This window comes from Pan paniscus, chromosome 20 (assembly GCF_029289425.2).
Source record: "Pan paniscus chromosome 20, NHGRI_mPanPan1-v2.0_pri, whole genome shotgun sequence".
In the NCBI taxonomy this organism is placed as follows: Eukaryota; Metazoa; Chordata; class Mammalia; order Primates; family Hominidae; genus Pan; species Pan paniscus.
The window spans coordinates 54,245,146-54,260,021 of NC_073269.2; the positions used below are offsets into that span (position 1 = coordinate 54,245,146).

The 14,876-nt window shown below is 50.6% G+C and overlaps 1 protein-coding gene across 8 annotated transcripts in view; it reads right to left on the bottom strand.

The window, feature by feature from the left end:
- Nucleotides 1-14,876, bottom strand: part of LIG1 (DNA ligase 1) — a 54,000-nt gene that overhangs the window by 28,394 nt on the left and 10,730 nt on the right. For 4 of the 8 annotated variants that reach the window (XM_034945457.3, XM_034945462.3, XM_003814100.5 and 1 more), the window contains 6 exons: nucleotides 12,208-12,334; nucleotides 9,070-9,165; nucleotides 6,520-6,627; nucleotides 5,376-5,498; nucleotides 5,051-5,129; nucleotides 147-227 (listed from right to left, as the gene is read on the bottom strand). In XM_034945457.3, the coding sequence (XP_034801348.3) occupies nucleotides 147-227; nucleotides 5,051-5,129; nucleotides 5,376-5,498; nucleotides 6,520-6,627; nucleotides 9,070-9,165; nucleotides 12,208-12,334 (614 nt within the window). The remainder of the gene's footprint in view (nucleotides 1-146; nucleotides 228-5,050; nucleotides 5,130-5,375; nucleotides 5,499-6,519; nucleotides 6,628-9,069; nucleotides 9,166-12,207; nucleotides 12,335-14,876) is intronic. The other 4 variants (XM_034945458.3, XM_034945460.3, XM_063600447.1 and 1 more) reach the window with 2 other exon arrangements.

Consider the following 14,876-nt stretch of genomic DNA (forward strand, 5'->3'; position numbering starts at 1 on the left):
CTCTCCATCCCTTTCAATGCTGCTGATTGTCGCCAAAACACAGGAGGGAGAGACTTGATCATTTCTCCCAACCAAGACTCTGCTTAGAGAGCCTCCGGTGGCAACAGGGACCGGAGGGGGACAGTCTGAAAAGGGAGAAACCTCACTTCTGGCCCGGTTTCCAGCAGGCATCTTCCACGGGATGATAGTTGTTCTTGGCAGGATTGTAACCGGATGGATCCAGGGGTCTATGGAGGTAAAACGGAGACTGAATTGCATAGAGCCCCGGGTCAAAGCGAAGTCATTCCTCCAACTGTGATGTGCCAGGCTCTGTTCAAGGCACACGGTGCAGAGCTGGATGAAAACAAAGTTTGCTGACCTGGAGCTCACACTCCAGCAGGAGAGTCAGAGGAAAGTGGGCAAAAAGCCCCCACATAAACACATCATTAATTTTAGGTGTTAAAAAAAATCTTTCAGAAAACAAAAGAAAGCCGAGTAGAGGAAGAGGATGAGATGAGGGTGCTGCTTCACAGGGTGGTCAGGGAAGGCCGGAGACATCTGGGCAGAATGAGGGAGGGGTTAGCACAGTGGGCAGCAGGGGATGAGCATTCCAGGCAGAGAGAATAGCGTGTGCAAAGGCCCTGAGGTGCAGACAAACTTGAGAAACAGAAAAGGGATTGCGTGGCTGAGCTGGGACAGAGGGAGGCGGGTACAGTCCTGGGTGTCACAAAGTGCCAGGTGCCGTGCTAACACCACATCGATTAACAATCAGCCCTGGGAGGAAGGGACCTTTCCTTTTTCCTTGAGACAGAGTCTCACTCTGTTGCCCAGGCTGGAGTGCAGTGGCATGATCTCGGCTCGCTGCAACCTCTGCCTCCTGGGTTCAAGTGATTCTTCTGCCTCAGCCTCCCAAGTAACTGGGATTACAGGCGCTCACGACCACACCTGGCTGATTTTTTTGTATTTTCAGAAGAGACGAGGTTTCACCATGTTCGCTAGGCTGATTTTGAACTCCTGACCTCAAATGATCTGCCCGCCTCGGCCTCCCAAAGTGCTAGGATTATAGGCGTGAGCCACCATGCCTGGCCAGAAGGGACCTTTCTAACTTCCTTTTCCGGATAAGGAAACTGGGGCACAGAGTGATTAACTCACCCATGGCCACACAGCTGGTAAGCAGCGCAGCTCTAGACTGTTCCCAACCTCTATTTTTTTTTGAGACAGGGTCTCACTGTCGCCCAGGCTAGAGTGCAGTGGAGCAATGCGCACTGCAGCCTCAACCTCCTGGGCTCAAGGGATTCTCCTACCTCAGCTTCTTGAGTAGCTAGGACTACAGGTGCAAGCAACCATGCCCGACTGATCTTTGTAGAGATGGGGTTTTGCCGTGTTGCACACGCTGGTCTCACACTCCTGGACTTAAGCGATCCTCCCACCTCGACCTCCCAAAGTCCTGGGATTATAGGCATGAGCCACTGCACCCGGCCTCAACCTTTATATCGTAAGTAGCTCACACTGACCCCAGCCAAACTCTGCATTCAGACTCATCTGGGTTCCAATCTGCTCTGCCCCGGCCAGCTGAGGAAGCAGCTTCCCCTCTCTGAACCACAGCATCTCCATCTGTCTGGGGAGCTAAGGGGTCCCTACTATGACAGGTTGTCCTGAAGGTTACATAAAAAATGACAGTGAGGGTTCCCACTCCTGGGTGCACTTTATGGAACAATGAGGACTCCCCAGCCCCAGGCCTACATCTGTACCAAAATGGGGACAAGGGTTGGCGGGGAGAAAGAGACCTAGGATATTTTTCAGCTCTTCAGCTGATTCTGATGCTCACACAGGGCATGGATAGCCAAGACAGATAGTGCCACTGCAGGGCTGTGCACGGCCTTTGGTATGAACTTGGGGTTTAACAAGCGGTGGCCGTCATTACAATGAGGCAGCAGAGTGTGGTGGGCAGGGGAGTCTAGAGCCAGTCAGCCTGGCTGGAACCGCAATGCTGCCACTCCCCACCTGTGTGGCCTGAGCATGGCACTAAAAACAAATAAGAATAGTAGCAGCAGTTACCGTGACAACATGCTGATCATAATCAAGGCCAGACCCTGGGCTAAGTGTTTCAAATCCTCAGAAGAGAGACACAGAAAGGCTAAGTCACTTCCTCAAGGTCACACAGCTGAGAGAGGTGGAGCTGGGATTCCTAGCCAGTCCTCAATACTGTCCCATCTCCTCGCTTTACTTTTCTCATCCAGGAAACCAAGATAACAACAGAATCTACTCCCAGCAGTGTTGTGAGGATTCGGAGCATTGGGTCAGGGAAAGCCCATTGCTGAGTGCCTGGCATGTGGGCAACTGTGGGTGGAAGAACATGCTTCCTCTCATCACTGTGCCCCCATCTGAGAGGTGAGGAAATTGGAGGGTGGGAAAGTTTGCCTGTCTCTTGGAGGCAGCCATTGGAGACAGAGGGGAAGTGACCAGGCTAGGAATGGTGCAAGAAAAGCAGTCATGCCTGGCGTGGTGGCTCACGCCTGTAATCCCAGCACTTTGGGAGGCCGAGGCAGGCAGATCACTGAGGTCAGGAGTTTGAGACCAACCTGGCCAACATGGAGAAATTAAAGGGGTTTGGAATAATCCCTGCCGTTCAGCAGAAAGGACAGGTGGGTTAAAAAGTATGACGCAGTGAGTCCCAAATCTCTTTGATGTCATGCCTCTACAAATGAAACAGATAACGACAAGAAATTCTTTCAGCTTTAACATTTCATGGTTAAAGTTTAAGTCTAACAAAAAAGTGTCTGTCTCTATTAAAAATACAAAAGTAGCCGGGCGTGGTGGCGCATGCCTGTAATCCCAGCTACCTGGGAGGCTGAGGCAGGAGAATCGCTTGAACCCGGGAGGCGGAGGTCGCGGTGAGCCGAAATCGTGACACTGCACTCCAGCCTGGGCAACAGAGCAAGACCCTGTCTTTAAAAAAAACAAGAAACAAAAAACAAAAAACCCAAAAAACCCAAGTTCTATAAAGAGGAATTTTTGTCTGATTTGTTTCCTACCAGATCTCAGGCACCTAAAATCCAGTAGCTAACACGCAATCAGTCGTTTGTAAATACTTACTGAGTAAATAAATGAGTCCATGATTGACTAGTGGGAAAAAAAAAAAATCTGAAAGTGCTCATTTAAATTTCTTTCATGGCAGATTTCCTGGGCTTCCTAGGGGCCAGCCCCAGTGCTGGGAGCTAGGCAAGAAGACTAAGAAGGCTGGGACCTCCCGCAGCCCTGGCTCTGTGGGAAGGAGCTTATGTCTGGTTAGGGAGGCTCTTTACCACGTGACAAGACATAAAAGAAAGTCTGACTCAAGTGCTGGGGACACGCACCTCCTCTCACACATGAAGGGAGAGGCACCCGGCTTCCCCAAGCAGGTGCAATAGGAGCTGGGGCCTGAGGGAAGCCTGCTGGGCAGGGTGGGTTGGGGACAGCGTTCTAGGCCGGGGGCAAGCATGTTCAGAAGCAGGGAGGAGGCTGGGTGTGGTGGCTCACGCCTGTAATCCCAGCACTTTGGGAGGCTGAGGCGGCCGGAACACCTGAGATTAGGAGTTCGAGACCAGCCCGGCCAACATGGTGAAACCCGGTCTCTACTAAAAATACAAAAATTAGCCAGGCTTGGTGGCGAGGCACCTGTAATTCTGGCTACTCGGGATGTGGAGGCAGAAGAATCGCTTGAACCTGGGAAGTTGAAGGTGCAGTGAGCTGAGATCGTGCCACTGCACTCCAGCCCGGGCAACAGAGTGAGATTCCATCTCAAAAAAAAAAAAAAAAAAAGCAGGGAGGAATGACAGCACGTGGGGACATGGTGTGCGGAGGGAGCAGGAAAAGGCTGCAGATGCCAGGAGGCTGCAATGTAAGGTGGACAGGGCTGGCTCATGAGGGCACTGGGAAGCCCAGCATATCCTCTATGCTGGGGAGAATCGCAGATGGGTTTTGAGCATGGCAGAGATGGGGGGTGACCTCATCACTTTATAGGATATTTATCCACCCACGCATCCAATCATCCATTCAACCAATCTTCAGTGCGGCCTCCTGTGTGCATGTTAGATGTCGTGGGAATCAGCCCACACATCTCTTCAAATAATTAACAAAATTACAGTGAAGCAATTAATTGCTTAACAACCTATTCAGTGTCCCACAGCCCCAGCACACTAAGCACATCACGAGGGCTGGGGCAGGGCAGCCGGCTCTCTATGGTTCATCCTCGTGGGCCGCCCAGGGCTGGCAAAGAAGGGGTGTTCAGTGAATTTTAAGGCAGAGTAGATGCGCCTGCAGGCTTCCAGCACATACACTAAATCTGGTGAGTTCAGGCCAGGTGTACTGGCTCACGCCTGTAATCCCAGCACTTTGGGAGGCCGAGGTGGGTGGGTCACCTGAGGCTAGGAGTTCAAGACCAGCCTGACCAATACGGTGAAACCGTGTCTCTACTGAAAATACAAAAATTATCTGGGTGTGGTGGCATGCACCTGTAATCCCAGCTACCTGGGAGAATCGCTTGAACCTGGGAGGTGGAGGCCGTGGTGAGCTGAGACAGCACCACTGCACTGCAGGCCAGGCGACAGAGCAAGACTCTGTCTCAAAAATAAAAAATCTGGTGAGTTCAGAGCCAGAGGAACAGAGAGGTAGGAAGTGAGGCCAGAGAGGGAGGTGGCAGCCAGTGGCCAAATGGGCTTAGATTTTCTCCTGAGGGCTCTGGGGAACCCTAGAGGGGCAGAGTCAACTCTGGGTGTTAGAAAGATCCCCCAGGCTGTACGGGGATCAGACTGAGGATGAAAGACTGGAGGCAGGGTCAGGGGGTGGCTGGGGCCACGGTCAGCAAACTCCGACCCTGGACCGTTTCTACAGGTTCTGGGATCTAAGAATGGTTTTGCAACAGGGGCCAAATGTGTCCCATAAAGCCTAAAATATTTACTCTCTGGCTCTTTATAGAAAAGGTTTGCCAAGTCCTGCAAGAGGAGGAAGCCTGAGCTGGGGGTGGGGCTGTCGGAATGCAGAGAAGGAAACACACCCCGAAGACCCTTTCCAGACCTGGACATTGACTCACCCCTCAGCAGCTCCCTCCTTTCCTGGAGCCCCTGGCTCCTCTTCCTTCACTTCTTTTTTGATTGCTGGCTTCCGGGGGGCTAGGAATGAAGGCAGAAAACAGTGGGTCTTTTCTCCTTCCGGTAGCCCCCACCTCCCATCCATTCTGCACCCAGCACCACCCCAGTGCTCAGGGAGATGGGAGACAGGCTGGTAGAGACAAGGCCGACTTTCCAACCAGCAGGAAAGGAAGAAGGGTCTTCGCAGCATCTCAGGCCTCTGGAGAGAGGCTCACCAGCCTCCTGCCTGTACAACCCCGGGAGGTGGGGTGAGCAAGGGAGACTCACTGAAGAAGCTGCTGAGCGTCCTGGGAGCTCTGCGGGGAGGCTTGGTCTGCTCTTCCTCCTCCTGCAGTTCCTGCTTCGTGGCCACCTCAGGCTCTGAAACGCTTTCCGTCGGGGTCTCTGCTTCTGCGGTGAGAGAGCTCAGACAGTGATGCAAACTCTTTGACCCTGAGACTTTTTTTTTTCTTTTTTTTTTTACCCCCCAGATCATTCTGACCCTGCAGATGGAAGATATAACTACACCTACCCTTTTCCTTTCTGTTAGCTTTGAGCTGAGATCTCAGGCCTGCTGTCTACTCCTCAGTGCTAACTAGCGGAATTCTAGCACTTGGCCTGAAATAGGAGACTTAGGAATAGTGGTAAAAAGAAATCTCATCGTCATGAGAAGAAAATATTCCCACTCCTCCCAGCAGCTGCAGAAAATCAGATACAACTCTGTGTCCCTAAAATTCTCCCGGCAAGTGTTGTTTCTAACACAGGGGCCTCATGGACACTTGGACCACCCTGAGAGCGTAACTTCAGCCTCTAAAATCCTGTAACTCAGTTTGGTTGTCTAACTTAATTAATAACATTTAATTTACACCTGTGACTTCTGAAAGCTATGGATACTTTTTATCTTTTACTTTGTCTGAGGCGGGGGGTTCCTGCTCTGTGGCCAAGGCTGGAGCGCAGTGGTGCCACCACAGCTCACTGCAACCTCCACCTCCTGGCCTCAAGCGATCCTCCCACCTCAGCCTCCCAAGTAGCTGGAACTACAGGTACGTGCCACCACACCCAGGGCATTTTTGTATTTTTTTTGGTAGAAATGGGGTTTCGCCATGTTGCCCAGGCTGGTCTTGAACTCCTGGGCTCAAGTAGTCCACCCACCTCAGCCTCCCAAAGAGCTAGGATTACAGGTGTGAGCCACCGTACCCGGCCTAGGAAGATTTTTTAAAGAATGGCTGGCTCTTTCCTCCTTTCCCACATGCGTGGGGAAAAATAATAATTAAAAAAAAACCTGAGTAATAAAAACTATTATTCTTCTAGATTCGGCATTTAAGCAATAAGTTTGAGAATCTATGCCTTGTTTAAATTAATCATCCTCCAAAGACTTCTGACCCCAAAATCAGGAGGTGGGGCAGGGCGGAGGAGAGGACCAGAAACTCACTGGAGGTCTTTAGGGGCTTGGGAGGCGTGGTGGCCTGGTCCCTGTCTTCTCCTTCCTTCTCTGTTGCCACTTCAGCCTCTGTGAGGCTTTCTTTCGGGGTCTCCGCTTCTGACGATAGACAGAACGGTCAGATGGCAAAAAAATCCCATTGAACCTACAAGGGCATTTTGAGTCTGGAGACAGTCTGCCCTCATCTGTCATCTGTTCTTTTTTTGAGACAGAGTTTCGTTCTTACCGCCCAGGCTGGAGTGCAATGGTGTGATCTTGGCTCACTGCAACCTCTGCCTCCTGGGTTCATGTGATTCTCCTGCCTCAGCCTCCCGAGTAGCTGGGATGACAGGCGCCCACCACCACATCCAGCTATTTTTTTGTATTTTTAGTAGAGATGGGATTTCACCATGTTGGCCAGGCTGGTCTTGAACTACTGACCTCAGGTAAGCCACCCGCCTTGGCCTCCCAAAGTGCTGGGATTACAGTTCTATCTTGTGCCAATCCAATGTGCCTGTAAAGCAGTGGGCCACGTAAGACCCTGCTCCTTGTCAACCCCAAGCAAGGCAGCGACCTTGAGGGGGTCCAGCCCCCGTTTGCCTATGTAGCCGAGACATAAATGGTGTGTCTTTCCTTACCAATGATTCCTTTAGTGTTATTCACCCCAAAATAGAATCTGAAAAGGTTAAAAATCCAAATGACAGCCTGTTATAGACAAAAATAAAAATCTTTAAAGTTAAAAAAAAATCTTACCTCTAGGGTCACAATACAAACTGCAAAAACCAACTTGGGAAAAATCTGCCTTAGTAGAAAGAGGCCACCCCCGCCACCCCTCACTGGACACTGACAGTGGCTAAAAGTGTAGTTTACAATAAAATTTGTACTAAAAATTGTCAATAAGAAATCAAATCTTTTTTTTTTTGAGACACAGTCTCCCTCTGTCGCCCAGGCTAGGGTGCAGTGGCACAATCTCGGCTCACTGCAACCTCCACCTCCCAGTTTCAAGGGATTCTCATGCCTCAGCCTCCTGAGCAGCTGGGACTACAGGCGCGCACCACCATACCCAGCTAATTTTTGTAATTTTGGTAGGGATGGGGTTTCACCATGTTGGCCAGGCTGGTCTCCAACTCCCGACCTCAAGTGATCCACCCACTTCGGCCTCCCAAACTGCTGGGAGTACAGGCGTGAGCCACTGCACCTGGCCAAGAAATCAGATCTTAACCAAATTTAAATCTGCCCTGGAAAATGGACCTTTTATTTGTTTGCAGAAACAACAAACCAAACGATGTTAAAGGCTGCAATTGGTGTAATCTCATGCAGGCCCCAGATGGTCAATCGATCAGATCTTTATGGCTGTTTTCGGTGGGTTCACCAACATGCAGGGAACTCACTGGGCACTGCAAGATATTTTAGATTTTTCAAAGGAAACCCAGCGACACCTGCTGGCCAGTGTGTGAACTACTAGTTCGAGGTATTTCAGTTTTCAGTATTAAATCACATTCCTTGCAATGACATTGCATCTCTGCAAAGCTGGGTTTTCATAGGTTGCTGCTATAAAAATCAAGTACTGTACAAAAATCAACACAGAACAGGAAATGACGGTGGCAGTTTTCAATTGTATTCCACTGTTTAAGATGTTACAGAGTATCCAAGGCATTTCCCGCAAGTAATTATGGTTATTTAAGAACAAAATACAGGCTGGGCGCAGTGGCTCACGCCTGTAATCCCAGGGCTTTGTGAGGCCGAGGTGGGCAGATCATGTGAGCTCAGGAGTTCAAGACCAGCTTGGTCAACATAGTGAAACCCTGTCTCTACTAAAAATACAAAAATTAGCTGGGCGTGGTGATGTGTGTCTGTAATGCCAGCTACTCGGGAAGCTGAGGTGGGAGAATCGCTTGAGCCTGGGAGGTGGAGACTGCAGTGAGCCCAAACTGTGCCACTGCACTGTAGCCTGAGCGACACAGTGAGACTGTCTCAAAAAAAAAAAAAAAAAAAGCACAAATATTACTTTTTTTCCAACGTATGTATAGTATCTAATAGTTGTTTGGACATAACTACTTAATAGAACTGATAAGGTATTGGCCTAGGAGCATCATAAAAAAATTACTAAGACATCAAGGGTGCTGTGAACTAAGAATGTTTGGGAACCGCAACTTTATGGGAAAATTTACAAGGAAAAGGAAATCATTTAGAGGAAAAATAGTTTCCATTAAATAAATATAAAAATAGCAAATAAAAATGGGAAACTGTGCCTGAATTATTACTAAATTAAGATGTCCAAACAAATAGATCCCACAATGTTTTCAGAACAAAAGTTCCCATATTGGTAGGTGGAATTCCTGGGGTTCTGGACACAGGCATCAAATCGGCAGGGTCCAAACATCCTGAGCTCTCAGGCCCCTGCCCTTGTGGATCCAAAACACACACACACACACACACACACACACACACACACACACACACTTCTCTCCTTCTGGGGGCTCACCTTCCTCCTCCTTCCTCTTGGCTTCTCTGACACACACACACACACACACACACACTTCTCTCCTTCTGGGGGCTCACCTTCCTCCTCCTTCTTCCTCTTGGCTTCTCTGTCCTCGTCCTCACTCTGCTCTTCCAGGACTTCCTGAATGGTCCGTTTCGGGAGCTGCTTCCGAGCTGGGGAGGCAAAGGGCTTGGTGTATCTGACCTCGCTGGCTCGTGTGCTCCCATCCCGGAGAGCTCACACCCACTGATGTAGCCCCTGGAAGGCTCTGGGCCCTCTCCCCTTCTCTGCCTGCACACAGTCACTGCCCCAGTGCAGGCTGCACCCTTCAATCCCTCCTGCTTCCTGGCTGTGTGACCTTGGGCAGGTTACTTAATTTCTCTGTGCTTTGCTCTCTCACGACTGCAGAATGGAAATAATCCCCACGAGTAAACAATGATGTAATGTACTTGGCACAGTACCGATTCCAGCAGGTCCCCTGAGCTCCCCACTGCTCCCCTCAGATCTTAACTGCCTCCAAATGTTCCAGACAGCTTCCCCGAACCTCAGAAGTCTGGAAGTGGCAGGGAATAAACTAGCCCCAGGAGAGGCCCTCACCCCAAGATCGGCAGGAGTTGGTGTATAAATACCCCAGCTGCCTCGCATCTCGGGGGTCACTCTGGAGCATTTTCACTGTTCCCCAGAGAATCCCACAAAACTAAGCTCCAGCTGCCCAACACATAGCAGACCCAACAGAACATCCTGTGTTGGCTGCTCCCCTGTCCTGAATCACCCTCTGTTCCCTGCACCTCCTAAACAAACCACTTGCACTTGAATCCCTGTTTCAGAGCTTCAGAACCTGCTTCTAAAAGCCTCTAAACTCAGATACTAACCCGTGATGAAGAGCTCACACAAAGGCAGTTGTACCCATCTTCACTGTTATATCTCATGTTGGCCATTGCGCCACCTGGTCCCCGGTCTCCCGGCCCCCAGTGGCTCCTTCACATGGCCCCAGAGGGACCTTCTATCAGCATGGCTGGCACTATCTCTCCCTGCTCAAAACCCTTCCATGACTCCACATTCTCTGCTTTATCCAGGATAAAGTCTTTTGATGTCTACCCCGATCCTACCTAATCTCTCTCCATCTGACCTTCTAACCCTTCCCACATCACATACTCCACCTTCTTTTATATCACTGCTAAACTGGGGTGTTTCCAGACACACCAAGCCGTGTCACCCCTCCAGGCCTCAGCATGTGAGGTTCGGAACATAGCTCAATGTCGCTCCCTCTGAACAAGATCCCCTGACACACCCCCAGGGCCAACCTCAGCATCCACCTGGAGCTCCCAGCATGCCCTCAGCCACACTGTGACTTCCTTATGGCCACCTTTCATTCAGGGATGAACCTGCCTCCCCAGCTCACAGCCCTTCCATGGCTCCCAGGACCCACAGCACGAAGCCCAGGCTCCTTAGCTGGGCGTGCAAGACCTTTTAAGATCCAGCCCCCACTCTCCTCTCTAGCTCACCTCTCACCACATGCTATCCTCAAACTCTCCCTGCTTCCCAGATTGCATCCGATTCTCCAGAAACAAGAAAGTGGATGAGAGGCCCCAAACATCCCATGCTGTTCCCATCTCCAGGCCTCTGCACGCGCCCTTCTTGTCTGAAATGCATGCATCTGTCCTTTCTCAACATGGCCAACCCCAACCCATCTTCTAAGACTCGGCTCAGCCATCACCTCCCCTGGGCTGCTTGACTTCTGAGCTCCCAGAGTACCCTGCGTCACCCAGCATCGTCCGATGGAAAGATCTGGCAAGCCACGTATGTAACCTTAAACTTTCTTGCAGCCACGTTAATAAAAAGGGGGAAAAAACCAGGTTGAACTTGGTTTGAAGAGTCTATTTTGCTCAATACATCTAAAATAGTACGATTCCAACATTCTGTTTTCATGCTAGGTCTTCAAAATCCAATGAACTCACTGCACATCTCAAGTTGGACACCAGATTTTCATCGGCAACATGATCTGTGTAGGTTTCATAAAATGTACAGCTATTCACATACCAAAGCTCTTCCAAAATGATGTGGAAAAAGTGCAAAGTCTTTACTCACTGAATCACATATTAGCTTTCAAATGTAAATTCAACTGAAACGATCTAACATGAAAGATTCAGCTCCTCTGTCACACTCACCACACTAAAGCGCTCAGCAGGCTAGACCGGACGGCAAGGGCTCACACTGCCCCGCATTACGAGTGGGTCTCTCGCCCTGTTCTTCCCCCACAGCAAACATTCCAAGTCCCCCTTAGGACAAAGACGCTGTTCCCCAAGCTGGTTTTCCAGGACCTTCTCACCTCATTGCTCATCATCCCCAATCTTGCGCTCTACACGCCAGCACACCAGGCCCTCAGCAGCCCCCAGGCCTTCTCAATTTCTATGTTCCCCTTGGCTAGCATGCTCCCCTCCTCCTTTGCTTGTTGCCTCTTCTTTGTCCTAAAGGGCTCAGCTTGGTTAGCCTCTCTTCTGGAAGTCTCCCTTGAGCCATGGCCCCACGCTTGTGTTCCCACATGAGCTGTGAGGCCTCCATCTCAGCGCATAACTACAGTCACAATGACCCACAATGACTGAGCCCCGACTGAGGGCTGGGCCCAGTTCTGAGCAGCGTACACGTGTTATCTTCTAACTCAGATATTTCTGTGCGGTAGGTGCTGTCATTATCATCATCTCTACAGATAAAGCAACCTAAGCTCAGAGAAGGTCAGTCATTTGTCCCAGATCATACAGCCAGTGGATGGTGGACCCGTGCTCTTAACCACAACACTAAGACCAGAGCTGTTGTAAGGATGACTACCTTGGATGGGAATCCAAGTGGGGAGAAAGGCAGGCGACTGGCCGGGTGCGGTGGCTCACGCCTGTAATCCCAGCACTTTGGGAGGCTGAGGCAGGCGGATCACGAGGTCAGGAGTTTGAGACCAGCCTGGCCAACATAGTGAAACCCCGTCTCTACTAAAAATACAAAAATTAGCCAGGCATGGTGGCGGGCTCCTGTAGTCCCAGCTACTCAGGAGGCTGAGGCAGGAGAATCGTTTGAACCCGGGAGGCGGAGGTTACAGTGAGCCGAGATCATGCCACTGCACTCCAGCCTAGGCAACAGAGCGAGACTATGTCTCAAAAAAAAAAAAAAAAAGAGAGAAAAAGAAAGGCAGGCAACTGAAGGGGCAGGGGCCCGTGTGTTCTCACCTGTGCGACGCTTCGGAATCCCTGATGGGGAACTGTCCATGGGAGAGGTGTCAGAGAGGGAAGCATTGTTTTCAGGAGATGTGGCAGGACGGGGCGGGGAGACCTGTGAGCAGTCCAGGGCAGGCTTCTGGAAGAGGAAAGAACAGTTCTAGAGTGAGCGGGGGAAGGAGGGATTCCATTTCCCAAAAGTTGAGAGTAGAGGGGACTGAAACCTCTCTGTCTACCCTCCTTTCTGACCCTATGGTCTCAGCCCTAACTCAGGGGTGGCCTCTTCTCACCTGGGCCATCATCCCGCCCTCCAGTGCAGGATCATGGTCCCATCAAGGACCCCCATAGCTCTTCTGTTTTCTGCAGTAACAGAATCTTCGATTCTCCTGCTTCAGCCTCCCGAGTAGCTGGGACTACAGGCCTGCACTACCATGCCTGGCTAATTTTTGTATTTTTAGTAGAGATGGGGTTTCACTATGTTGGCCAGCTCTACACAATGGGATGTCAGGGGAAATGATGTACACCTCTTTGTATAGTTTTATTTTTATTTATTTATTTATTGAGACAGGGTGTCATTCTGTCACCCAGGCTGGAGTGCAGTGGCGCGATCTCGGCTCACTGCAACCTCTGCCTCCCAGGTTCAAGCAATTCTCCTGCCTCAGCCTCCCGAGCAGCTGGGATAACAGGCACCCGCCACCACGCCCAGCTAATTTTTGTATTTTTTTTATAGAGATGGGGCTTCACCACGTTGGCCAGGCTGGTCTCGAACTCCTGAGCTCAAGCGATCCTCCCGCCTTGGCCTCCAGAGCACTGAGAATACAGGCGTGAGCCCCCGTGCCCAGCCTTCTCTCCATACAGTTTAGATGTTTGTTCCCTCCAGATCGCATGTTGCAATTTGGTCTCCAATGTTGGAGGTATGACCTGGTGGGAGGCATTCAGGTCACGCGGGCAGATCCCTCATGAATGGCTTGTACCCTCCTTGTGGTAGGAACCGAGTTCTTCCTCTCCTGGTTCACATGAGAGCTGGTTGTTTAAAATTCCTCTCTTGCCATGTGACACACCTGCTCCTCCTTCACCTTCCACCATGACTGGAAGCATCCTGAGGCTCTCACCAGAAGCAGATGCCGGCACTATACTTCTTGTACAGCCTGCAGGACCGTGAGCCAAAATAAACCTCTTTTCTTTATAAATTAACTGGTCTCAAGTATTCCTTTATAGCAATGCAAAATGGACTAACATGCATTTCCTGGTTCAAATAACATCCACTTAATGTTGAGTGGGGTGCCCTCCTCTTCCTGTTGGCAGAATATGGATGTTCACAGGGACAAGGGCATCTACAGAGAGCAAACGACAGTACAGAGGAAGCCTGGGCCTCTGACCCTGTGAGACGGTCACATGAATCCCGGACTCTGCACTCAGGAGAGAGAAAAATAAGTTTGCGTCTTGCCTAAGCCACTGCTACCGTGTCTCGGTTTCAACCACTCACTTATCTTCTTACAGGGCCCTGTGCCAGTTATTAAGTGATTTTCTCTCAGCTCCAAACCCGTCACTGTCCAGTCTCCCTCGTGCTGCCAGGACTGGGACTCCACAAATCTCCTTCTTGCTCTGGTGCCACCTGGGCATCAGGCAGTGCCAATGGAGGGAAGCAGAGGGCACTGCATGACTGGAGGCACAGCCGGCTTGCCGGGGGCAGCTGCTGGATCCCACTGACGGTTTTTTCTAACATTCACGGGGCTTGCCACGTGGTACCTGATCAGAGACCCTGGCATCTCCCACCCAGTGCTCCCTTCCTGAAAGATCAGAGTTGCAGGCTCTCGGGGCACCTTCTCTAAGCTCAGAGACCTGCCAGCAGTCCCACCACAGAGGTGTGAATTTCAGCTCAAAAGCCACAGGGATGGTCACTGCACCCCACAGTTGCTACCTCCATGATGCCTTAGAGTTAGTTCTCTTTTTAGCCCTTCAGTTACCTACTTAACAACTGCATACCTAGTGACCATCCTTTAAACTCCCTCTGTTCAAATCACTGGTATGGTTTCTGTCTCCCATTGAGACCCTGATGGAGATACAGGTCTCAGATAATTTTTTTTTTTTTTTTGAGATGGAGTCTCGCCCTGTTGTTCAGGCTGGAGTGCAATGGCACAATCTCGGCTCACCACAACCTCCATCTCCCAGGTTCAAGCAATTCTCCTGCCTCAGCCTCCCAAGTAGCTGGGACTACAGGCCCGTGCCACCATGCCCGGCTAACTTTTGTATTTTTAGTAGAGATGGGGTTTCACTATGTTGGCCTGGCTGCTCTCGAACTCCTGACCTCGTGATCCACCCGCCTTGGCCTCCCAAAGTGCTGGGATTACAGGCGTGAGCCATCGTGCCTGGCCAGATGAATATTTTAAACACTGCCCAGGACTAAATAATCTCTGCCTCTCTTCTGCCCAAAACTCTTCCTAGCTCCCCAGAAGCCTCAGAGTAAAGTCCAAGCTCCAAAAGAGATCTCTATTCTAATACCTGGAACCTGGGAATATGTTAGGTTACATGGCAAAGGGTAAATGAGGTTGCTAATCAGCTGACCTTCTGATAGTGGGATTTATCCTGGACTATCCAGGTGGGCCTGATATAGTCACAGGGGCCTTCAAAGTGGAAGAGGGTGGCAGGAGAGGAAAGTCAGGGTGAGATGTGGCCACAGA